This window comes from Zophobas morio, unplaced genomic scaffold, assembly GCF_036711695.1.
Source record: "Zophobas morio isolate AGI-343-1 ecotype UQ-CSIRO unplaced genomic scaffold, CSIRO_AGI_Zmor_V1 ptg000024l, whole genome shotgun sequence".
NCBI lineage: Eukaryota > Metazoa > Arthropoda > Insecta > Coleoptera > Tenebrionidae > Zophobas > Zophobas morio.
Genome location: NW_026972129.1, coordinates 15,147,292 through 15,174,643, shown reverse-complemented (window position 1 = coordinate 15,174,643; position 27,352 = coordinate 15,147,292). Strand labels below are relative to the sequence as shown.

General features: G+C 31.5%; 1 protein-coding gene across 4 annotated transcripts in view; it reads right to left on the bottom strand.

Annotated features, from left to right (window-relative positions):
* The window catches only part of LOC135135437 (peptide transporter family 1), a 36,960-nt gene extending 16,512 nt beyond the window's left edge, over positions 1-20,448 (bottom strand). Inside the window, exons 1-10 of one of the 4 annotated variants that reach the window (XR_010281554.1) lie at positions 20,318-20,448; positions 12,744-12,838; positions 9,586-9,664; positions 9,030-9,533; positions 8,899-8,981; positions 8,111-8,847; positions 2,945-3,149; positions 2,653-2,889; positions 1,935-2,594; positions 1,674-1,875 (exon numbers count right to left, since the gene is read on the bottom strand). Coding sequence is in view for 3 of the 4 variants with exons in the window: in XM_064064480.1 (XP_063920550.1) it covers positions 2,427-2,594; positions 2,653-2,889; positions 2,945-3,149; positions 8,111-8,847; positions 8,899-8,981; positions 9,030-9,533; positions 9,586-9,664; positions 12,744-12,838; positions 20,318-20,390 (2,181 nt within the window). In the remaining variant the exon portion in view is untranslated. Of the gene's footprint in view, positions 1-1,673; positions 2,595-2,652; positions 2,890-2,944; positions 3,150-8,110; positions 8,848-8,898; positions 8,982-9,029; positions 9,534-9,585; positions 9,665-9,725; positions 9,881-12,743; positions 12,839-20,317 lie in introns of those variants that run through there. The other 3 variants (XM_064064480.1, XM_064064482.1, XM_064064479.1) reach the window with 3 other exon arrangements.
* Positions 20,449-27,352: the final 6,904 nt, after the last annotated feature.

Here is a 27,352-nt window from a genome sequence, read left to right as displayed (position 1 = left end):
AAGTGAAAAATTCCAAAATGAGATTCATGGTTATTTGGACAGAACTTTAGTTTTTGTTTTTGTTTCTGATAATGTATATATTTTAAAACAGAACAATACGTTGCACTATTACGCCGAGTGACACAATCCTTCTACCACGAGCGAATCACACAGATAGGCGCAATTCCACCCCAATTGAGGTGAAAGGATTAAGAGAATAAGAAGGATTCCAAATTGCGTTTACAATCACAGCCGCTATTACGCCAAGTGACGCAATTCCTTTTGCAACGAGCGGATCACGCAGAGAGCCGCATTCCCGGTATTCTTGACGAGAAAACTATCCCGAACGACGCACTTATCCCTGCCCCGCAAAGTTGCCCCCTGGTTGTGTTAAGTAGCGCAATTCCATTCGGACCCTGACGTTCGTCACATCTGACTTGTACATAAATGACAATAAATTATTTCTACCACCCCTACAACTTAATTATTATTAGTCCTTTTCGTAGTCTATGATAAATTGTCAGATTTGTTTTTATAAATTTTATTTATTAAGTTTTTTTATAACTAAATTTTCAGAAGACAGAACGAAAAAACGTGCATTTTCGTTTTATATATATATTTTGCATTCCTCAAAATGACATTTATGGTGAACATATTTTTTTGAACAAAAAGTAACCCAATGTGTTGTATTTTTATCAAATGATGTAATACTTTAGCGATAACCTTTTGAAGGAAAATTGAAAATACGAAAAATTGTCGACGCGTTTCGCCAACTACGTTGAGATTATCTAAACAAAAGTAAACTGAAGTTTTTTTGTTTTGTGTAGATAATGGCTAAATGGTTGGCGAAATTCCTTGACTATTTTTTGTGTTTTCGGCGTTTTGAAGGAAACTTTTTTTTAGTAATAACTTTTAAAAAATTTCTACTACGATGCGGACATTTAAAGGATTTCTAATTAGTAATTTTAAGAAATTTTTGTCACATGATTACTTACTTGATAAATATGCAGTAATAAGTCTGGATGGCTCTCGCAAAATGTATAGGAAAAGAACATTTTTTACTTTAAAATTATAAACAAAACATTTAGTACAAATTACAGATAGTCATCTGTTAAAATTTTATATAAATTTTCCTTTTTTTGCAAAAATTTCAAATATAAAGGCATTCAGAAAACGAATACTAAAATATTTCACTATTGTAGCTTGATTCGTTTCGAAATTATTAAGGGAAAACTAAAATTTAGTGGGTCATTTTAGAACGCGATAAGCTTTTTATTATGCAGAATACGACCATGTTTATTCCTTTTTTGTAATTTTAACACATATAATTTGTTAACAAAATTTCGGCCTTGAATTATAATGCACCGATATGTAATCAAGAATCATAAATCTAGCGCTACTCATTGACTTCAGTGTACATAATTTTAATTATACTCAGAACGTTATTTTTGTACCTGTTAAAATTTTATTGCCGTGGGAAGTGAGAGACAGCTAGCATGTACTATTAAACATATCCTAAAGGATGTACACCTTACCACCGTCATTAATTCTCCTGTTGTGTTGTCCAACCCCTCATATTCGCTACATTAAAAAATAACGTTCTGAGTATACTCTATCAGTTGTGTATGTTGTTGAACTGTAAATAAGTTATTATCAAACAAAAAGGTTTTATATTACCATTAAACTTTTGAGGCTATTTCAAATATCATTATATTCAACAATTATTTTGTGTGATTAGTGATCACCTTGTTAGGTATAGAATTTTCAGTGTAAGTTATATCGGAAAGTTTGCATCGATATCACCATCTAGAAATTGTAACTTAAAATTAGTCGGAATATGTTTTTTCTACTTGTCCCCACACGTCCAATTCCACTGATAAAGTTTTGTTATCATTTCTGAAATATTTATAGAGTCCTTGTAAGTAAATATTATTATGTCCGTTGATATATTATACCTATAACAAACTGTGACCGCAATTTTTACAGTTTGTATGGGTCCATTAGTTTTGCGGAAAATATTACAAACTTAACTTTATTTATATCTATGTACAATGCTTTTTACAGTTAAACTGACTTAGTGTTCTTGAAGAACTACAATAGATCATCACATATACGTATATATTCTTAATAAAATAATTTAACGTATAGTAAAAAAGTAAAAAGGTATAACAAAAATACCCGTTTACCAAACTTACACAAGAGATACATCAAGCAATCGAAAACGTCATTTACAGTAATCCTTTTATACGCTCAATATCAAAAATATATATATTTTTTTGTACCCAAGATCAAAAGATATCAACTATCTTTCTATTTTCGTAGATCACATGGATTAAATTTTCGTAAGGCTTGATATACTGACTGGTATAACAAAAAGTAAAAAATTACTGCTGAAATATAAAAGTCAGAGTCTTGTTGAATCCAGTGATTGTGTTTAAAGTTAATGTTTATTCTTTGGCCGACTGATGACTCAGTCGTTTTTCGGGTTTAACATTATCACCATCGACACTTTCATTAGTGTCTTTCTTTTCTGGGTATTTATATCTAGACGCTATAAAAGTGAAAATAATCATATCGGCAACCATCAGTCCAACGTAAAGTAGAAAATCGTACGACTAAAACATAAGAAGGTTATTTACTTTTATCTAATCTGCTACTTCAAAGTACACTTACCATCCTGTCAAAGATTTTGATTGATTCAATAATAATGATGATGATATTTCCAACCGCACTGGTTAGAAGGAAGGCAGATGTTAAAACAGACTTCATGGAAGGAGGGGCTTGAGAATAAGAAAATTCTAACCCAGTGATGGAAAAAAGAATTTCAGCTCCGGTGATAATGAGGTACTGCGGTACTTGCCACAGAATGTGAACATTGTTTGATTGAGTGATTTCATAGAAGTGTATTTCCTGCAGGATTGTTGTTAGTTTCCAAGTTTAATAAACAAATAAATATACTAATTACTTTTATCGCCTTGCTGTCATCAGTTAGTTGTGCCACTGCTGTGTAAACGCCCCCTAAATTAAGTTCATATTCAGAATTTCCTACTGCGTAAGTGCCAGGGTCTATTGAAAAAAGCGAACTGTTTCCGGATGTAAATTGTAATCCTACTTCGTCCTCATCCCAGAATGTTATTGTATAATTTTTGGACGGATTGCCTACCAAAGTTCTGAAAATTAAAGATATATGATTTTAGCTTCGTAAAGTATTTTTTAATTAGAATGAAACGTTCACAAGTTGTCATTGCACGAATAAGCTGTAAGTAGCAGATGATGGGAAAGACAGCTTGTGCCAACTTGAGGACATTTTTCTTATAGGTTTCACATTTCTTTCGTTAGCAAGATTGAAAACAACTGGAATTTCGGTTACATGTTTGCTCCACCTTAATCAGGTCAAAATTTAAGGAGACTGGAGTTGGCGTGAATAAAAGCGAGACTGGAAAACTTTTTTTTTATGTAAGCATCTCGATACGGTTATTATATGTATATCAATAAACGTACCATCGAATCATTAACGATCGTGAAAGTTACGCCTTGTGGTTTTTTACAAAATAACATTTACGGTCAATTAATGGCAGTGAGAAGATCACATATTATTTGTGTTCTTTTTTTAGTACAACTGATAAATTAGCAGTAAGTCGTTCACATTTTTTTTCACAAAAGTAGTTTTGTTATGTATTCTGAGAAAGTAAAGCTCGAAACTGTTATACAAGTAAAAAAGTTGATCGAATATTATTTCGACACAACTTCCTCCGCCTCTGAAGTACAGTGGCACTTATCCAATTTTTTCGGAAATTTATAAAATTTGTGTGGTGTAAAGGTAGGGAAGCTATTCGCCTGGATCAATTGAATTTTAATTATCTACGTCATCAACATTCTAGCAAGGACCGTATATCAATTTGGATAGGTGGAGTGTAATACTAACAATAATACTTCTATATTCCCAAATTTTTTGGAAAACTGGGTGACCCGTTTTTGATTTAATCAATAAAATAATTTGCCGCACTCTTTAATTTTTTTTTTGTCGTTTTCTAGAAGGTGTCATTCACAACACATCGAAATGTCAAAGAAGACAGTGAATTGGTAACTGCTGCTGCTATCGAGAACTAGAACGACACGAACGCTGTGATTGAAGACGGATGTAAACATTACCGAAGTTGTAGAAAACGCATAGTATGTAACACGTTTATAAATTTCTCTAGACATTCTTTTTTAAACACTCGCTCCGCTTGTGACTAAATAAACTCGGCACTAAAAAGACGTTCCTAAAATTTGTTGCATAATATGCTATTGTATTTTGTGTAGATAATAAATTATTCATAACTTTCATTAATAACTTTTCGGTTCAATTTTGATTCCAAAATGTTATAAAGAACTTGAAAAATTCACTGCAAATCAAAACTGTGTGATAAAAATGTTTTAAACTCTTATATTCAAATATATTCAAAGCTTCAGAGTCTTCCTACAGAATCCACATTTTTACTTGCCGAGCGTAACCAATGAAAGTGTTGTAATCGAGTCCGTGGGTCAAAATCTCTTTTGCATTTTCTCGACCTATCATGACCCCTAGAGGACGAAGAAATAAGTCTCCCGTTTCCGTCCGTCTGTCCGACTGTCTGTTCGTCTGTCTGCCGTTCCGGATTTTTATTAGACAGACAATCTCCGAAAGTACTGGACCGATTGTTGTCAAATTTTGTATTTATATTAGGTATATCATGTAGATGGTAAAACGTTAACCAAAATTTGTCTAATCATCCATACCACTAATGTGATGACGCCACTTCAAAATTGTACATAGTAAATAGGTTTTAAATTGTATAAAATAACATAGTCCTATACATGTAGTTTATGATGCCGAATTGAGTTTTTACCCGAAACGTCTAGATTTTTGGAAAAAAATCAAAATTATAAAACAACATTTTGCAATTTAATTTTGAATCTGCTAAACCGAATTTTTAGTAAAATATATTTGCTTAACCCCTCCAAAAAATTGATGACGTCAGCTCAAAAGTTTGCCGAATAAATCCTATCTAAATTGTAGAAAACATGAGCAGTCTGTACTTGTAATTTATCATTCCATTCATATTTTTTGCATTTGCGTATTATACAAGGTGAAAAAAAAAAAATTAATGAATGCGTACATTTTTTTATTGATTTGCTCAGGAACTACAAAATGGAGTGCTTTGAAATTTTGAAGATGTTTTAAAGTTCTCATAAGCATGGTAAATTTTTGATCAAAATGTATATGAGTAAAAAAAAATTAATGAATGCTTGAATTTATTTTATTGATTTAATCAAGGCTACAGAACCGAATGCTTTCAAATCTTGGAGATGTTTTAAAGTGATCATAGGCATGGTAAATGGTTGGTCAAAATGTATTTGTTCATCTTCCCTAAAAAATTTATGACGTCACCTCAAAATTTCGCTGAATATATCCTATCTTAAATGTGTAAAGTATGATGAGACAATACTTGCGATTTATCACTGCATTAAAATTTTTTGGATTTACTTATACGGGGTGTCTCAAAAAAATAAAGACTGAGTCAATTTATTTTATTGATTAAATCAAGAATTGCAAATCTGAATACTTTGAAATCTTGCAGACGTTTTGAAGTTATTGCAAGAATCTTAACTTTTTAATGAAAATGTATCTGTTTATCAACCCCAAAAAGTTGGTTACGTCATCTCAGAATTTTGCCGAATTAATCCTTTCGAAAATGTGCAAAATATGATCAGACTATATTTGTAATTTCTCATTGCATCATATTTTTTAGATCTGCTTATACAGGGTGACTTAAAAAATTAATGAATCAGTCAATTTATTATTGATCAAATTAAAAACGAGCCGTGACTTCCAGGGTGAGAGCGAATTTATTGAAATATCCCGTCACAGAACTCTAATGAGAAGAATCTATGAAAGACATAAAGACACAGTTCTTAAAGCGAGGGAAGTACTGTCTAAACTCTTTAGACCAATTTTTATAGTGGGAGCCTTAAAAGTTCCTTAGAAAAAAATTAGTCTCAAGATTTTAAACGAAACAAGTTTGTTTGTTGTTCACCCTCTAACTTCTCGTTTTATCTCCACTCACCATAAATCTTTCGTTTGCCCCCTCCTCTAACTAAATTTATTTAATTCATAGTTACCTCGTTCCAAGGTTTTTCATTCCATAGTTTTTCATCTTTTCCTGCTCATTAATTTTTATTATTAAGATTACTCCAAAAAGTCTGCAGCCTTCTTTACAAACTTTTTGATAGACTCAAGACCACGGAGATTTTCCAAATAAATTAATTACCACGTAGATCCTGAAAACTCTTGCTGATCTTTTAACTAAATTTCTGGTTATGCCATCAAAATAGACTAATTAGTGTCAAGTTTTACAAATTAAAAATTAAAATGTCATAGTTGTATTGAAAGTTTGGAATATTCGTGCTGCCCGGACATTGGCTAAGGAAGGTTGTAATTCAGTCCAACTGCGAATGGCTACTTTCATGTTTTTTCGACGTTTTGTGACCCCTATAGTAGGAAACAATAGGTCTCCCGTTTCCGTTTGTCTGTGATCTGTCTGTCCGTCTGTGGCGATTTTATTAGATAGATTTATGGAACTATGTTAAGAATATAATGTTAATAGTAAAACGCCAAGTAAAATTTATCAAAGCATCCCCACCAACGATTTGATGACATCACTTCAAAATTTTGCATAATAAATACTACTTAAATTTTATAAAATAACCCACTCCCATGCACCGAACAAGCACTTGGTGAACGAGTGGATAACACGTTATTGAACTTGAATTTGTGTGAGTGTTTGACTTCAGGTGCTCGGACTTATAACTTTAGAACAATCTTTTTATTTAAATTTGACAAAATCTCGAAACGAAATACGAAAGTTCAATGGTTCTTTCCAAAAAATGGTTTCATAACATCAGTCGTTGCTACAATGCTGATATCATGATATCAAATAATGTAACCTTATGTAGACACGATGTTCCATTTCATTAAGTGCATCAAAATTACTTCGAGATTGTTATCTGGTCAGGAAACAAATTGCTCAACGAAGAACTTACAAAATCATTGTATTACCAAACTAAGAAAACTATGTTTTTCCAAAAAAAAAGTAGTTCCATTTAAAAAATAAAGCCGTTTTAATCGTTTTCGACATGCGGAACTTTGTAAATTCTTTATCGTCATATATTCAAGTAGTAGTTTTGAAATAATTTGATTAATCCGTTTAGTGACAACTTCCTGTATGATTCAGGTTTCGACCTTTGTTCTTATATTTCTGTTGCACTTGATATATTAATTTATTGGTCTGTAAATTACGTGCATGTGAATTACTTCACTGTAAATATGAGAAATTCAATGTATAATTGGATTAACTGAGGCGAAGTGAAACAGAAGGTCATACAATCTACATTTGAATCTATATATATTTAAACGTAGCTATATATAGCAAGTAACATTTCTGTGGTTTTTATAACTTCTCATGACAACTCACAAAGTCAAACTTAATTTATTTCTTCTCCTATTAATTTAAAAAACAGCTTTTTGTATATGGTACTGCAAGTACTAAGATAGTTTACTTAAGTGCTTTTCTTAGAAGTTTGATCAACTTAACGTTTCTAGTTAAAGTATAATAAACTGGATTTAAGCTGCCGAACAAAACAGTAATATGTTAATAAACGAGTTTTAAAAAGTAGCTGACTCGCTTAAGAGGCTAGATTTAGGTGGCTTTTAAAAGTATAAGTTCACATGCAATATTATTTTACGAATGGTTTATAACAACAAATATTTTATTTATTTTGAAGGTTTTTGTTTTGCAAACATATATAATGTAAATAAATTTAAAATTTAAAATAATATTTTTAGCAAGAACTGTTTGTTTTTATAACAAATTACCGTATCGAGAATTTGAAAAAAACCTGTTTTTGTTTTACTCTCGTTTTGATTATTATAACACACAAGCAAAATACCAAAAATTATGGAACAAATTGCTAAGTGGAACATGAAGCCATTATAAACAACCGATTGTGTACGCTCATTAAAAAAGATACCTTTTAGCCTATCGGCGTTCACTTTGATCCATATTCCCTTAGCAAACGAAATCGTAAACTTCTTAATTTATTGTTTTACCTTATTTTAGGTAATCCATCCTCAGGTTTGTTTATGTCATCTACAAGTTGTATAAGACCATCCATAGAAGGGTAGAAAACATAACCTGTAGCTTCTGTCAGCTCAACTGTTCCCGTAGCATTAGTACTTGGCAATAGACAATGGTTGAAACTATACGTGTAGTTTTTGGTGCCATAACAATCCACCTCCAGATTATCATATCCAAAACTCCCAATATTTGTCGCTGGAAGCACATTATCTATCGCAAATGTTCCATTGCAATTGTACGGATTGTAAATTCTCAGTTGGCAAAGACCATCAGAAGGCAGTACCGGATCCGACGCTTCTAAGACAGCCGCAACTCCAGCTGACACAGCATATGCTGCCGCAGCGAAAAATCCTCCCCAGACCATCCTCCTTAGTGGCGTCGTAAGGAAGTTGAATTTAGCAAGGAAGGGATAAACGCCGTAGGTAAAAAGAGGAATGAAGAGCAGGATCAAAATTGGGTTTATAACTTGCATTTGATCGGGTAGAATTGTGGTAGCACCCAACCGTCCGTCCATTCTAGTAGCCTGGAACGTCCACCTGCTGCCTTGTTGGTCATAAAGTGACCAAAAAATGGGCAGAGGAATGAATACCACCAAAACCTTTAACGTGATTTTTATGTCTTCGACTAAGGTCCTACCGTATTTTTCTTCAGCGTGATCCATCCAATGATCACGTTTCTCTTTTGATTTACGGTTTTTCCTAGCTGCGTACTGAAATAAGTATTTTAGTTGAAAGTTGACTTTTCGTGGTTAAGTTCTTACCCAGATGCACTTGACTACTTGAACGACGACATTTCCTTCCGGCTTTCTGATTTTGTATAAAGGCATTCCAAGGAAGAAGATTACTGGAAGTTTGTTAATTCAGCAACAGTACTCAAATAGTTCATGTTTACCTATTGAAACAATCATGAGTATTCCAGGGATGGCAAAGGCGAGAGGATAACAGTTTTCGTCTCCGAAACAATGAACATCTTCGCGTAGTACAGGAGTTAAAAATGTTGATATTAAACTTCCCGCATTTATCGCAAAATAAAATACAGAGAAGAAAGCTACCAGTTGTTGTTCTTGTTGTGGTATGACAAACTGGTCACCTCCAAACGAGGAGACGCAAGGTTTTATTCCTCCAGTTCCTATGGCTATTAATAATAAAGCCACCAAAGAAAATGGGGCTTGTGGTATTCCTATGGGTTTAGCAGAAGATAGAGCCAGTAGTATATTTCCGCAAGCGTAGATCATTGATACGTATAGAATAGTTCGAAATTTTCCTAACCAGCTGTCAGAGACAATAGCTCCAAGTAAAGGAAAAAAATAAGCCATCGTAGTGAACACGTGGTAAATGATAGTTGAATCACTTTCTGAGTACAGCAGTATGTCTTTTAGGTAGAGACTCAGGATGGCTAAAAAGCAAATCGTCTATAATTTCTTAAAAACATTGTTTAAAGTATTTACTTCGCATTCCATAGAAACTGAATCTTTCGCAAAATTCGTTACTGATGATGAAGAATACAGATTTTGGATAGCGGATTTTCTGTAAAAAAAAATGATAAAGAATTAATATTTAGGATAAGTTTGTTTCATATTTACTTTACCTATGGCACAAGGCGTGTGTTAGTATGTGTGTGTATGTATGTATGTATGTGTGTGTGTTAGAGTGTATTTGGTGTTTTCCATAGGCAGTCTAAAAATTATTAGTAATTTTTTTGATTGTAGCTATTTTGGTAAAGATGTTTCAAGCAAGAAATGAGGAAAATAGTAAACGTATAAAGTAAGAAAAGAGTGTTAGTCACACAGAAAAAGCACAGTTTTAACATATTTATAAATTTTATAAATTAATTTAAATATAAGCTTAGGGAAAAAAGTCTGTTTTTAGAAACCTCCCCTCATAAAAAGTATAGGTATAGAAAGAGAGAATAAAATTAGTAAGAGATGGTTTAAAGTGATTAGAAAGACAGGCGAAAGAATAATAGTAGATGGAATAAAATATTATACTTACAGCCAGTTAAATGTGTGGCTTGTTCCTGATTTGAATTTTCGAACACTCTTTTCAAATGGTGGATAAATAAAAAACCGATAAATTACACGATTGATAACGTACACCAGGAAAAAATAAATAAACAAACAAATAATAAAATGATAAACGAAAAAATAAAAATAGGAAAACGGTCAACTAAAGAAATATTTCCAATTTATTCATTTTTATTCAAGTTTGGAGGATATTTTACATTCATAACGGGTGATCGCAAAATTTTCACATTATGGTTGGCTGAGAAAAAAAAAAAAAAATTAACCTCAGGCTCAAAAATTTACACTGTTGGACGGTGCTTTTGAAACGAGGCGTCGCATTTTGATTTTAATATCTTCGATTTGTTGACGTTGATATTTGTAAGATTTACCGGTTTAATCAAACAAATGAAAAATATTTTCACCATCTGTCTTTATCTGAAAACTTATGGATCACCTGTTATACGATCTTAAATAAAAAAAATTATTCAGTGCACAACGTTAAAATAATGGAAGTATTAGTTACGCAAAATGTTTTTAAAACCTATTAAAAAGAGTACGAACATGCGTGACATCATTCTCTAAAACTACATCCTAGCGATTCCTAATGATGGATTTTGGCGGCAACCTTGCGCATCGCTTCTGCGCACGACGTCGTTTATGTTTATACCCTACTCTATTATATCGCTAAAATATTCAAACTTAAATGCTATCTTGAGAAAAGTCTTGCGGACAGTAGGACTATTTCTATTATCGAATAAAATGTTTGCTTCATATATAGTATAACAAGGAACATGTGGGACATGTAACACAAAATTAGGGAAATTTTCATATGTATTTTTATGAAGAAGAGGAAGTGGTGAGGTATAGGACGAATTAGAAGATAATCGTTACTGTAACAATTTTAGTTAGGACTAGTAACTTTTCGGGGATTTACGTATTTTTAGTAATTATTTTTTAAATGTTAGTAATACGAAATTTATATCGGGTTACATCACAAAATTTTCTAATACCCTACATATTTTTAAATCCTTTGATTGACCTCTTCTTAAAAAATATTTCATTTTCCAAATTCTGAAGCGACTTTGTCAAGTTTTTAACAATGCCAAAGTTTACAAAAAAATCGAAATTGTTTTTTTTTAATCTGTATTACAATATTTTATGATACCCGCTTTATTGTGTTCCAACAACAGCTAGTCTTAGTACAATACATGTCTTAGCATTTATACGTAGAACACTCTGTATTTTATTATTGAAGTTTAGTCAACTTTATATGCTCGTTTCGTTTCTCTTTTTAAGCGTTTTCTATAATTAAGGACTAGAAACGCCGCAAAATAGGGTGGTAAGAGATAAAATTTATAATTTTAATGAATATTTTGTATATTGTGGTGTCCCGGTTTGAATTAAAATTTCACGCTCAGGGAAAGAAAAAAACAACACCTTAAAACTCCATCCGAATAATTTGAATTTGAAATAATAAAAAAAAATCGTTCAAATTTAACAGTCATAAAATTGTTCATTCAAATAAACCATGTGTCAGGAAATTCACTTATTCAGGCTTCGCTCTTTCGTTTATCACGTTATAGCAAAGCTCTGGATTTTTTACTTAAGTATTACATTATAATACACTTCTTAACTCTTCACTCGAGTGTTAATCAGTATATTTCATTTATGGCATTTAAACTTATCTAAAGGTTGATCTATTTTGAGAGCAAGGACGTGGAAATTTTTATCAGTTAAATGAATATTCTCGTGAACTCGAAAAAGGGAGGATTTACAAGTTTAATAGTTTGTTTCAGGTTTAATTATTTTCTTGTAGGTTTAATATTTTTCTTGCAGTTTGAATTTGAACATTTAATCTCGACGACGCCGCTCTAGAGCGCAGAGTTTCTGGGATTAGCTTATTGCTATTTTGATCTTAGGTATTCAATGTGTTTTTTTTTGTAGTGATGCGGGGTTTCGGTTCACGAGGAAATCTGCGAATGGATTTTGAAATATGCAGCAACTCAAATTAACGCATAATTTAATCTCATGTAAATCCTTTGTTGTTTAAAATTGTTGATAAAGTGTGACATAACTTAACATCATGTAAATACTTTGCTGTTGAAGTCCTTAAGTGTGTGGCGTAATTAATTTTAATACGAATTCACTGATCGTTATAAATTCGAGAGAGAGAATGTGAAGTGTGAAGTAAGTCCAGTTATTTGCTCTGTGTATAACATAATAATTGATATAATTTTGTTGTAAAAATGTAATTTTTATGACTCTAATATTAATTGTAGGTTTGAGAAAAATGATAACAGTTCTATTAGTATTGGACATTACGTAAATATGGTATTTTCTGGTCGCAGTGGCGTAAAAACAACTAAATTTACGTCACTAGCGCTGATAGTAACCAAACATATGACAACATAATTTGTATTTCAGTTTAACAGATTTTGACGTACGTTACAATTGTCATACAGATCCATTTATTATGTTTTATAATTTCATAACTTTAATTATCTTCGAAATACAGTTGTAAAATTTATCAAAAATTTCACCAACTTTTGTTAAAATAAGTGTATATTGTTCAAAAGTGTGTTACCTCGACATCTTTATCTTACCTCCTCCTGCGCCTCATTCGTCTCAATTTCACCATTTTTTGGTTTTTCGTCATGACTAAGACCATTAGCCTCGCCGTTTTGCGATTTCTCTTTTTCTGAAACAATACAAAAATTAGCATTAAGTCTCTTTACAAAACGTGACAGAAGAAAAAGTACTGTTACAGTTGATTGATCGCTACCGTTCCGTAAAAATGGAACAGTTTCTTCTCAACAAACAGGTAGAACAACTTGCCAAACTTATACGTAATTATGGGAATAATTACATGATTCTTTCTTTTAAACACAGTGTAATCATTCAAAGAAGTCGATAAGCTTGACCCTCCAGTGAAAAATGTTCATATTGACGTTTACAAAATTTTATTCTTTGCACTTAGAGTCTGCGTGTTTATGGTATGTGCGTTTTATCTGACGCTGATTATCACCGATTTGTCATGTATATTTTTACGTCAATATAGTTTGACTATTATGTTTTTGGACGAATGTTTGTTTTCGATAATTAGCTAGATAAGGAGCAACGTTATTAAACATTTATTAACTCGGTAAAAAAATTTTGATGGAAATGATCCAGACACTCGGTCAACAATATTTTTTAAGTAATTACGTAGTTAGACAGTTGGCAGTTATTTTGAGTGAAGTGCATTCACGTACTTTGTGATATCAAAATTGCGATAAAGGTGTAGATAAATATTGTAGAAATGTGTTTTTAATTTTTTATTCCTTGTCTCGCATACTTACTGTTATTAAGTAGTTAGTAACTTATTCAAGTCGCAGCGGATGATGCAACACAGCGACCTCGTAACAAATTTTGTAATGAATTTTTAGTGCATTTCGCATTAATTTTCTATTCGGTTTAGAAACGGAAGGAAGAAAATCCTAAACTTAGAAACGAGCTTTTTGTCGTAACTGAGTCTTGCCTGCATCTAAAATCCTGTATCAAATAGAACTGATCTCTGTCCACTACCAAATGGCAAAATATTTTTTGAAATGCTTCATGAGGTTAAGAAAAATTCGTCAATTGAGCGCTTTTGAAAAGCCTTCAAGGCGAATTCATGAACCACAAGTACAGGAATATGCTATTTTATAAAATTTAAATAGTATTTCCCACACAAAATTTTAAAATCGCGTTATTAAATTGTTGGTGGGGATAACTAACTTTGGTTACCGTTTTACCATCTAGACGATATTTCTACCATAATGTTGATTAAAATACAAAGCTTGAGTAAGTAGTTTTGCTTATCTGTCTTTTGAAGCTACTGAATATTTGTTATCACAGTTATCTGAACAATTTTTAATTATTTGCATAGGCATTTGTATGGGTACTAAAAATGCACAAAAATTCTACAAATTTGTGAATAATGGTCGCATCTTTAAATTCATGAATACTTCATATTTTTTTATCTGTTAAAAACCGATTTAAAAATTGCGGGTAATTTCGACTGCGATAAAAAGGAGAGAACAATAGCATCTCCAAAAACGCCATCGACCAATATTTGACAATTCGATGTCCAATAATTTAAGAAATATAGGGCAAGGTTGTCTGATTTAATTGTGATGGTTATTTCCATTTGTCGCCATAAGTGAAATCACTAAATAGTTTAGCTGTGACATACTTATCTCATTGTGACGTAGGTGTGTTGATACCCAATTATCGTTGGACAATTTATGTGTTTTTCAGATGCAGTGTGTCGCATTAAAATCACTTAGTTAATAAAATTTTTATTAGCATTAAATGTGGGCGAAATTCAGATTTGTTTTGAATTTTTTGCAAACTTTCACCTGCAAACACTTACAAAATGTCAATAACCTTAATCCTTGAAAGTGTCTTTCATAATTTATATCAATAACAGGTTGTTTGTAACTCCAACCTATTTATTTTGCATTAATTTTTGTGTGTAACGTTGTTAACATTTTTCACTGCTCTAGCGCTCCGGTGTTGCTGGGGGGAGTCATTTTTGGCAGAGGCGTGGTTGTAGATGCTATACGTGTATGCAAATTTGATGATATTTTGCTAAAATTATTTAGGTCCGACCCAGACCCGTGTTACAAACCTCAATTTGAAACCATAAAAATTCTTATCAATCAAAATTTGCACAAAAACGGGTTTAGGGGGCCGGGGATTCTTGCCACATAATTACATTTCAAAATGTGATTATTAAAATGTAAGAGTATGACAATAGATCTTATCTCCGACACAAAGTACAGACATTGTTTCAAAGATTTTATGAGTTTCTGACGAAATCATTTTAATTCAAAGGAAAACGAGTATCTGTGCGATCCCCTAAAATAAATATTTTTCGTTTTAAGATACCGATTTATCAGCATTAATAACAATAATCAGTGCTGGACAGTACCTTCCTAAAAATACCGAGATAAAATGTTGAGTATGTAGTGAAAGTAATCACGAGTTGATGGATATTGAAAAAAATGTATAAATATAACTTGGTTGCTTTCATATTTCGTGCATATAAAAATATTGTGTTTGTTATAATATCGGAAATCAAATCTTCTTTGTGTTATTCGACCTTTACTTTATAAAGGTATTAGATTTTCTAAAATCAATTAATAAAAGCAATAAATAACATCGTGCTATCTAAATCTTGATAATTCTATTTAATCAATAGATGCCAAGGTATATTATTTCAACATTATGTTTTTTGTCGTGTAATATTTAACCTAAATGTTTTAGACTAGACAAACTATTATTAAAAACGTGGGATCCTTAAATACACATAAGACAAAAGAGAGTAGTTTTAACGTCAAAAATTTTTATAGCAGTGTTTAATTTGATTGATGATTAGATTACAAATTTCAGTAAAAATTTAAAATACAATATGTATTTCCGTTAACTAATTTATCACGTAAACTAAAATTTAAAAATACGAACAAGGAAGTAGATATAGAAGGTAGAGTTATGCAATACGTTGTGTGATATGTCCTAATTTATGTTTGTACACAATTTATGCGTTCGCTGTGTGTTTTAGATATTTTTTTTTAGACAACTAGCTGAAAATTCTAGAAAAACAGATTAAAAATATTCGCGCTATATCCTGAAGTATGAATTATTATAATCCGTACAGTACAAAATTTAATGAACCGCCTTAAGTTTTTTATGAAAGAATTTTATGTTGAATGTTTATGAGTCATTTAGCTACTCTCTAACTACCTTATTGGTCTGGCGCCACACGAACCGTACCGATCGTACCGAGAGAGCAATGAAAACACGATTGCAGACAGCCATGAATTTTTGAAAGTTTGTCTTTGATCAATTTAAACTTTAAATTCGCGTTGATCTGATAAGACGAAAATTTTATCTTTGAAGATCCATGGCTGCCTTTGATCGTGTTTTTTATTACTTGCACGGTATCAGTGATGTTTGTACAAATTTGTTCTTAAGATATTTTTTTATTTTTATAGTGCAGTATTTTCTTTTTAAAGTCTACTTTATCCATGACTGTAAATTATACAAGAAATTAAAAATAAACGGAATATTTTACAAGCACTGATCCAATAAATGTGTGAATTTCATTTTCATCAGGATAACGGAAACTACTTGACTGATTGTAGTAAAATTTTAAATTTTAGGAATGTCCTATGTTAGATGGTAAAACGCTGACTATACCTAGTCTGATCGTCCCTATAAAACAACTGATGACGCATGTCAAAATTTTGTTAAATTTTCATTTAGTTGTTTATTTCTGGTTTAATAGTCCATATTTTGAATGATTTTATTTTTTTACAGTTTGTATTAAAATGTACGCGACTAACTTTTTGAAATTTTGCCAAGATACTAAATTTATTTAACGATTATAGTACAACAATTATAATTTATTTCTTCATTCCTTTAGAAAGGTGATGAATTCTTTATACAGGATACTAAAAATAATAATTAGCGAACCGATTACTTTTAGAAATTAAATAAAAAAACAATTCTATTTTGTATTTCAATATATAGGCTTATCCTAAAAAATTCCACAATGACTTTCTATAACTTATCTAAGAAACTGGATTTGCTTAATAGTGCTCATCGGTGAAGCAAGTTCTTTAGATCAATGTTTTTTATTTTTATCATTTGTTTCGTCAGATGTGCAACTGATGTATTGATGGATTGGTTTTTTATCGTCAGAGAAGTGTGATTTTTTTCTCATCTATCTTAAAATGTAAAAAAGCATGCACAAGGAGGCAATTTATAAATGATAATGGCCTTAGCAAGCGCTTCATTTCAATTGTTGGGTCAACATTAGGTACTTCAACGAAAATGAAACCAATTTGGATTTTTAAATATGTTTGTCATGTTTTTTTTTTGAAAATATTGTTAACACATGAGTAAGAAATATGCAAAGGTTACACATGGAAATTTTTGAGCAAATAAGTTTTGCTCAAAAATTTAATTGGTTATAAAGTGGGCGTATTATGTTGAGCAAACAAAATCAAATACTATCAATTTTGTGTCTGTAATTTGACTTTTTATCAAGATTGATATAGATTTTTCATTGTATAATTTGCTTCCTGCATAGCAAGGAGTTCTAAAGTATGTTGGATAAGTCAGTAAATTTAGAAAGAGTTTTATAGGAATGTTTTTTCGTTTTTTTTTTATTTTCTTAATTTAAATTCGAATGGACGAAAATACGTTATTTGTGTCACGTTTCTCGATAGATTTTTTCTAAAATCAAAACCAAAATCGTGCTCTACGTAACAAGTACCTGAATATATAATAGCAAATAGTCAAAAAAATAAATACAATTTCTACGGAATTGTGAACATAGAACATTAAAAAACAAGTAAATACCTTCGCTCATAATAAGTATATGTTTATATTCTCAACACACTATCACACACTTATTGTAAAGTCTTTTGCGCACACCAGTAACTTTTGGACTAATAGAAAATAATCTAAGTACTGAAACAATTATAGGGATCGACAAGTGGCTTATCTATTAGATATAGCAATCGCTAAATGATGTTAACAAATTAATTTCAAATACATTGTTCTCATACCTGCTGATAAAACAATGGAGATTTTTAATTTTCCGTTATTATCTGGGAGCAATCTATAGTTTATGAGATTCTGTATCCGTTTACTCATCTAAATAAAAAATGCGAATTTTTTATATAAAAATTACAGTAAAGTGCACTTCAGCAAAACAATCGGTCTCACAATTTGTAAAAATTTAAATTGCGACATTTTGAAATGTCACTCAAAATTCCATTTAACTATTATGTACATGTTATGTAGTAGTGATAAATTGATAGTACAATTATAATTCTGGACTTAAAAATGTGTAAAAAAAAAGGAAATACTAGTGATTATTATTAAATGTCCAATTTTTTAAGGTTATCAATACACTCACGAAAAGAACGCGTTAAAACGGATTCCTCTTGAAACAAGCCGCCTTAAAAAATTGACTTAGGTGCTTGAAGTAAGTTGTCCAGATAAAACTCCACGGCCTTATAGAAGTGAGAGAATGGCTAGAGATATTGAAAATGTCTAAACACCATTGCTTTAGCTTGAAAGAGGAAGCTTAATTTAGTATATGGTAAATATGGTTCACATATAGTGTGGGGGTCATGACGCAAACGGTTATTTTTTTAAATTGCTACATATACTTTTGTTAACTGATTATTAGAGACAATTAAATTACGATTACAATGATATAAAACACTTCTATGTGTTGTATTAATTTTAATTGAATATATGTACTTATAAATTATCTAAATGAAGAGATATATCTAGGTGTCATATACTGTCATACAATTACACTTCTAGTCTTAACTTTTAGCGTCAGAAATCTTGGACTACAATAATGCATAAACGATTTGACGTATTTGTGACATTTCGAATATATGTATGTTCAACAAATTGTTTTTGAAACAGATTTTACTAGTTTTTTGTTAAAGAAAGTAGTTTTCCTTTATTTCTTTCAGCTTCCATATCTGTGTCATAATTGCAAGGTACTAAATTAAGTCTCCACCTTCAAGCTAGAAGCAATGACGTTTACAGAATTTCAATATTTTTCTGTGAGTTTTATCTGTGACACCTGTGTGGTTTTGTTCTAAACACATATTTTCGAACACTGGTTAAACAAGTTAGGAAAATTTAAGGATTATTGATTTTTCATTTAGCAGTTTAGGGAATATTGTTAATTATTACCCAAACGAGACCTTTTTCAATATTTAAACTTAATCTTTTTCTAACATAAAGATGTTATCGATATCAGATAATAGGCGATCAAAGGATTATGCTTATAGTGGTTATGTGTCTTATAAATTCTCAGTTAATTCCGGAGTTCCGCAGGGCTCTAATCTTGGTCCTCTTTTATTCATTCTATTTATTAATGATCTACTCGAACAATTTAGTTGCCCAGTCCTTGCATACGCTGATGATATTAAACTATATCACTCCATTGGCAGTGCAGTTGATGTAGATATCTTGCAGAATAATATCAATCTGATGATTAGTTGGTGTGACATGTTTAAGTTGCCATTGAACAAGGAAAAATGTTTTCTTGTCAAATACAGCCGTAAAAAAACTTCAACTCAATCGTCCTATGTGTTGGGAAATCATATTATTAAGCAAAAGAATTGCATGAAGGATCTAGGAGTAACTTTTGATTCCGAATTATCATTTCTTCCACATCTAGAGGTTGTTTGCACATCGGCGTATAAATCATTAGGTTTTGTTATGAGAACATGTAGGCATTTTTCTGACTTAACTTTAATTAAACAACTTTATTTTGCATATGTGTTAAGTAAAATTGAGTATGCAAGTCTTGTATGGAACCCTATTTATGTATCTCATATTATGGCCTTAGAGAAAATTCACAGAAGGTTTTTAAAATATTTATCATTTAAAATTGATGGAGTTTATCCACAGATTGGTACTGATCAGCAAAATTTGCAAAGTCGACATAATATGAAGTCATTATTACAAAGGAGAGAAATGTGCTGTGCAAAATTTGCTTATAAGTTAATACACAATAAGATTGACTGTGCATTTTTACTTTCCAAATTACCATTTTATGTGCCACGTTTAGCATCACGATATGAAGCAAGTTTTCAAGTGCCAACGGCGAGAACAAATGTTTTACAACGTTCACCGATTCATGTCATGTGTAAAGCTGTAGATAATGTATATAATGATGTATTTTGTTAGGGACACCCAGAAATTTGTTATATTTTTTTCTTTTTTTATTGTTAATTTTCTTTATTTAACTTTATTTTGTTAAACACACATTGTTATTAATATTGTCCTATAAGTGGTAAATCTGTTGGACAATAAAGAACATATTATTATTATTATTATTATTATTATTATCCAGAAGTGTCAAGCCAAATTACTAAATTAATACAGAGATTGGACTGTTTTCTTTTAATGTACACAAACTTTAATATTTAAATTTTTTAAAATTGTTGCTCTATATCAAAAAAATTTTTACAAGCCAATATCAGCTGCACCCACTTTGTAATAACCTAATAACGCTTTTAAGTAAACACATTTAATTCCTTTGTTATTATATTATTATGTCGGCGTGTGTAATTTTTGGAACTTTTTTAAATAATCGTAAGCTTTAACTGACCTGAATTTTGGCCGTTGACACCTTTGAGTTCAATTTGATCTGGGTCACTAGTGTTGACTTTTTCGTAAAACATGATGTTGAATAAAAATATACTGATTGGAAACAAAATGTGGTGGAGTTTGAACAGCTTTTGGATCATAAATCTTAGCGATAAAGGTATTTATTTAATTTTATTGTTTTTTGTAATTTTCGTGGGGCGATTATTGTCAATGTTAAGTAATGATTATTAATATTTACTTATTATGTTATCTTATGATGCAAATTTGCTTTTTACAGCGAGGATTATACATGGTCTCTACGTGACAAATGGCTAAAAGTTGATAAAGTAAGTAGCTAACCTCTGTGCTGTGCAACAAAATTTAATTAGTTAATTAGCCACCTATCTTGAACGGATTAAGATCTATTTGTCCACATGCATTTAATGCAGACGCTGTCACCAGATTTTGGTGCATGGTCAAACCGAAAATTTGAAAAGAATAAGTGAAGTAAGTTAGTGGCACTTTGACGTAAGTTTAAATCGATAAGGTAATTTATATTATCATACCACTTGTGATAATTGTATAAAGCTTAAGTAATATTGTACTAAAAAACCGTAGGTATACTGTTGCTATAGACAACTATTAGTGTCTTCATGAAGTTTAAAAGTTGTGAATAGCCTTGTTATAAACGAAAGCTAGGATTAACTTTAGACAAGCAGATTAAAGTCGTTTCAGAAATTCAGCTTTTTGAGGACACGATTGTAGAATTTCATTTTTTGTGTTTCACACTATGTTTGTAATTGAATAATTGAAATAAGTTTTATTTACAGTGTTTTATTGAAAACTTTTAACTGATGGATAGCTTTCCTCCTTCACTGCGATTATTAATACATGGAATATTACTTGAACTGTTTCAGTGATGGTTATTATCACTGGGCGGAAAAATATCTTACGGATGCAATTCCCCAGTTGAAGCAAGGTGTGTTTTACGGCGAGTAGCGGGGACGCTTTGACCTGGTCCACAAGGTCGTAGCCAGTGCGTCGCTTGGAGTGTTTACAGCTTGTTAAAAAACTACTTCTATATTACTATATTACTTCAAATAAAAATACTCGATGCCCTTTTTAATTTTTCAAACACATGACCACAGATTTGTGATCTTGAAATGTTATATTATGTTGATATAGTCCAAAAGAAAAATATATTTGTAATCAAACTATCGCCGCGACAGCACTGGATCGAGCGTATGAAACACAATTCCGCGCGTTGGTTATTATGTTTGAATCGATGTTTTAAACATTTACTGTTTAAGTGGCGCTCTCATGTGGTGTAGTTGTATAAGCAGATCATTCATATAGACATATTGCGGTTTATACATTGGTTTTTTATATTTTTTCTATATCAAATCCACGTTTTCCCCGACCTTTTTTTTTTCGTCCTTTTTTTCATCTGATGTTATCTTTTTCTGGCATTCTTTGAACGTTGTCGTACTGTATGTGTTGTTTTTTGGTGATAATACCAAGGAAACCATCAAACTTTAGATAGAAATAATAAATTGGTTGAAATTTATGACTTCTGAATTATAAGTATTTCGTCTTGTTTTGACTATTCAGAACGTCACCACGCATTTCTGATATGCAAATCGACTTATTTTGCGAAAAGGAGACTATTGGGTATAAATTATGTTTTAATATGTGTAGACTTTTTTTCACAACATGAAGCTTAAATCATGCTTAAAATCAAAAATTTGTATAAGGAAATATCGATTTTGCAGTTAGGCTCCGCCCCATAATTGCAAAATCCATATTTCCTTGCAAAAATGTACTATTTTAACCATGTTTTAAGTTTCTTGTTGTGAAAAGATGGCTAAAAATATAAAAAAAAATGGAAAATATAAACCCCGCCCACCCGCCCCATCTCAATTCTGATGATTCTTTTTTATTCGTCGTGAGCCAAGAGCGCGAAGTTTAATTGCAAAATCCTCATTTCTCTACAAGAAATTACCATGTAAAACATGTTTTTGAGTATCGTGTTATTCAAAGAATACTATGTACATACATATTAAGAAAAAAAAAAGTTTTCATTCGTTAGCAGACCTAGAGGCGGAGCCTAATACCAAAATCCATATTTTCTTAGGAAAATTTACCATTTTAATCGTGCTTTAGATCTATAAGAATAAAAAAAAAATCATCAAAATTGAGATGGGGTGGGTGGCCGGGGATAATATTTTCGTCTCTTTCTTAATTTACATAGTATTCTTTGAACAACATGATACTCAAAAAATGTTTTTAATGTCTTGTAAAGAAATAAGTATTTTGCAGTTAAGCTCCTTGGTTCACGGCGAATAAAAAAAAAATCATCACAATAGGTGGGCGGGCTTACGTTTTGCTTTTATACATTGGTTTTCTTATTCTGTATCAACTACTAGGGTTTGCAGATTCAAAGAATTCTTTCAAAAACCTCAAAAATGTTACTTTTCAAGCTTTGTTTTGTTTTCTAGCGTTTCCGACAATCAACAGTCCCGAAAATACAAAAAAAAACTTTAGTTAGAAATTATATTTTTGTAAAAATTTATAAGTTTCGAACTACATTTCGATTTATTTTGACGATTCTGAACATAATGGCGCACTTGGTAAATACAGAATTGACTTATTTTGCGAAAAGGAGACGAATGGATACATTCCTCACCGTCTGGCGTTTGTAAATTTAAAAATTGTATCAAAAACTACAGAAATGTTACTTTTCAAGCCTTTTCTTGTGTTTTCTGACATTCTCAGCACCCCACGGGGCCAAAAATACCAAGAAAACCATCAGAATTTAATTAGAAATTATATCTCTTAAAAGTGAGAGGCGTCAATCTTCTGTTCGATAATATTCTGTTTAAGGAAGAATATATTCTTTCTTATCCACTCTCTTATCATTTTTCCGTATAATTATAATCAACTATACGTTAATCTAATATAGCTATCGCATTTTATTCGTCACTATTTCATTCCTCAGGTCAGGTCAGATCAGGTCAAGTCTCCATTTATTCATTCATTCGTTCATTCGTTCATTCGTTCATTCGTTCATTCGTTCATTCGTTCATTCGTTCATTCGTTCATTCGTTCATTCGTTCATTCGTTCATTCGTTCATTCGTTCATTCGTTCATTCGTTCATTCGTTCATTCGTTCATTCGTTCATTCGTTCATTCGTTCATTCGTTCATTCGTTCATTCGTTCATTCGTTCATTCGTTCATTCGTTCATTCGTTCATTCGTTCATTCGTTCATTCGTTCATTCGTTCATTCGTTCATTCGTTCATTCGCTCATTCGTTCATTCGTTCATTCGTTCATTTATAAAGCTCAACAGGTTATCTAGGCTTTGGGCATAACAAAATTTACTTATTTTTTACACTTCTGTTCACTGCCTTTATTCTTCAGTTCTCAATCCCTCTACCTCTCCGACCATCTTGCACATTTTCATTTCATCTTTTTCTTAGTCTTCCTTTCTTTTCTTTTTGCAATGGGTGGACGTCTCCGCAACACCAATTTGGGCATGCTTTCACTAGTTAATCTCTCTGTGTCTTAGCCATCATATTCTTTGAGCCTTTATTACACGAACTTGTATGTTCTTCTTTTAACTTTTATGGACACATTTGGAGCTTATTAAGGTGCTTAAATTTTCTAACTTTTTACATCCTTTAGCCATTTTTGCTTTTAGTTCATGCTCTTCGTGTCCTTTTTATATATTATTACCCTCAAATGCACACATTTTCCAATTTTTTACTTTCCGAGTAAAGCTAAGGAAGTATTGTAATCGAGTTTATCGGACGACTGGCCACTTTCATGTTTTCTTGACACCTAGAGCATGGAAAAATAGGTCTCTCATTTCCGTCTGTCTGTTTGCTGCCTGTTTTGCGGATTTTTATTATACGGATAATCTGCGCAACTATTGTACAGATTGTTGTCAAATTTTGAACGGATTGTTACGTTGATAGGTAAATAAAATCGGCGTGGGTTAAACTCAATAATTTATTTTTTAATAACTCGAATTTACAAGACTAACTATTGTAGCAAGTATCTACAAAATAATCTCGGCGGGACTTGTCTGGCTCTTCTTAACATTCGCTGGACTCGACTCGGCTGAATCATCTCTTTCCTGAAGATGGTCTCCATTTAAATCCATATTCCCTTCTCGATGTCCGCAATCGAGGTCTTTCTCGAATCCATCGCGACTTCCACTTCCAGGCCTTTCTTTAGCGAACATCGCTTCGACCGGCCGATGAGTCATATTACATACTAGAAGACCCATAGGCGTCGTACCGGGGCGACGTATGGATTTATTTCGTAACAGTATATTGAAAATCTCAAAAATTTGTTAGCAACAACCTGTTGACAACCCTTCAAAATTTTGAAGAACTTAAATTTCATAAAATAGTGTACTCCTCTGCTTGTGCTTTATGAATCCGCCATGTTTTGCTTATTCCTTTTATAATTGTTACTGTTTGAACTTAGTTCCTTTTTAGTCACATAATACGTAGCCACGCAAACCTACCTAACGATCCTGAGGTGGAGAAGAATGCCTTGCAGACGAAAGGTTTGAGGTTCGATCCCACAAGGTTTCTAGTTTTTTGTTATCAAATCAAGAACAGTTCACCCGGACAGTGTCACTATATTTAACAATAATAAAATAATAATTATCATAATAACAGCTCATCACCCAAAATAATATTCGGACCATTTAATTTATTCATCAGTCCTTTTCTCTGTTTTAAGGGGCAGAGAAAATCAATCAAATTTCATTTTTTTAACACAAATGCATGCGGCTGTTGATTTTTATGAACGTACGAAGTAGAATTCTTTCGAAATATGAATATAAACACTTGAAGTTAAGCATGTAGTTAAACATATTAGTGAGAGTACATTTTTTGATTATCAGCTTCAAATATTATTTTACATTGTCCGCACTTGTGAGGACCCGTGCAGGGGCTGTGGAGTCATTATGAACGCCACTGGTTTTTTACTTTATGGAGGTTATCACAAAACAAAAAACACAAAATAGAATTTTATGAATTTTCAAAAAATCGAGATTTGTTTTAGTTTTTTTTTAAGGAGCGGAGAAATTGTGTCGAAATAAACTTCAAGAGGTCAAGGGATTTAGGAGTTCTTATTGTTTTTTTTTTGTGTCTCACTTTTAATGCTCCCTAGTCCACTTGTTTTTCTTGTCTTCAAACTCTTGACTGATTTTTTGTTTATGTTTTCTGATGTTATTTATATTCTTTCACCTTCTATGTTTGCTTGTTATACAGGGAGTCTCAGTTAAAACTCCGTTGCCTTTTATATCTTGAGAATGGGTAGAAGCCTTGAAATTCTGCAAAAGCCATTGTTTTCAGCTTGACGATGAAACTTTATTTAGTACATTGCCAATATGTCGCACACCGCAAACATATATTTTTGTAAATTGCAACTTAAATAAAGCCCTTTATTTTATAATCAACAAGATCAGTTTCAAAACTTTCATTTTTTATGTTTATAAATTTTATTTTTTTATCATCTAAAAAATAAATATCTAAGTGTTGCTTATCATTGTAATTGCAATCTACCGGTATATCAAAATCCGTTTAAAAGAAACACATTTCATTTGATTGTTGTCAAACTTCATCTGTATGTTATGATTATGAATATGATGTAGATGGTAAACGCTAACTAAAATTTAGCTAATCATCTCCAACAACAATCTAAGAACTTTCTTCAATTTTTTTTTAGTGGACGCCGTTTAAATTTTATAAAATAACATACTCCTTTACTCGTGTTTTACGGATCTGTCTTGATTTTTAACTCTAGTCGCCCAGATTTTCGCAAAAATAATATTTAGAACATTTTTCGGTATTGCAGCTTAATTAATAATTTTGGTGGCCTCCTCTGTCTTGAGGTGAAAAAATTATTCAAATCAGTGTGACTAATTTTCTTACTTTTCTTCTAGCTCTTATGTATATTTACTTCTTATTTACTTCTTATTTATTTTGGATATGCTTCTTTTCTTTTATCCTCAACGTTTCAGTAGATATATGTATAGCTTGTTTCAGGTATTCATGTAATTCATCTGTATTCCAGAAAATTAGTTTATCCAGACTTGTTGATATAGGTTTTTTATATTCTTTTCTTTAAGCTCTTCAAAGTTTATGTGCTCCTTGACTATATTTCAGTCATGTCACTTTTATTTTCTTTCTGTATATATTGTTTTAATAAACAGTGGTCTAAACCGCAATTTACGCCTCTTAATTCTCTGAGATCCATTACTGTAGGTGGGTTTTTGTCGAACAATAACATAATCGATTATTGGTTTTAATTGTCTGGTAAGTTCGCTCCAGGTGTATTTAGTTCCTTGTTCCGACGTGAATCAACTATTATTAATAGTGTTTGTCTTAATGTTTACCGACGTTCAGTGATAATCGCAAAAAAAAAGATGGCGGCAATCGTATTACTCAAAAGTTATCTTTACATCTCAACGATCCCTAGAACTGCGAGTGGAAAGTTTTGATACACCTTTTAATCAAAAATGTTTTATTAAAACAGGAAATTACATATAAAGAGCAAAAGCTTCAACAGGGCTCAGAGAGGTCTAGGGTATGGAGAGGAAGCTCTGCACAATAAATAAGGATGTCATGATTGTTTGAAAAATTGAAAAGCTTAAAACCGTTCACACTTTGAAATCGGTATTTAGTGCTGCTGCAAAATTATTTGTATATATTATAATTTTTGACGGAAATATTACCAACATTTTTTTTTTGACACACTAGATCAGGTACTTAATTGGTTTAATAGGTAGGTGTTGTTTTGTTATTATTTTATGTCGTAAAAATATATTTATTATAAACAATTTTAAGTGTTTTTAATTAGTGTGACGTTATCATAATGAATACAAGTATTCATTATGATATATAGAGCATAGTTCAGTGTTGGTGTTCTATTTTGACGAACCAAACTAAATTTCGAAACCTTTTACTTTGAAAAGATTTTCCAAAATCAGATATCGAAATATCGAAAAGATCACTGATAAAATAAATTTTATTATTG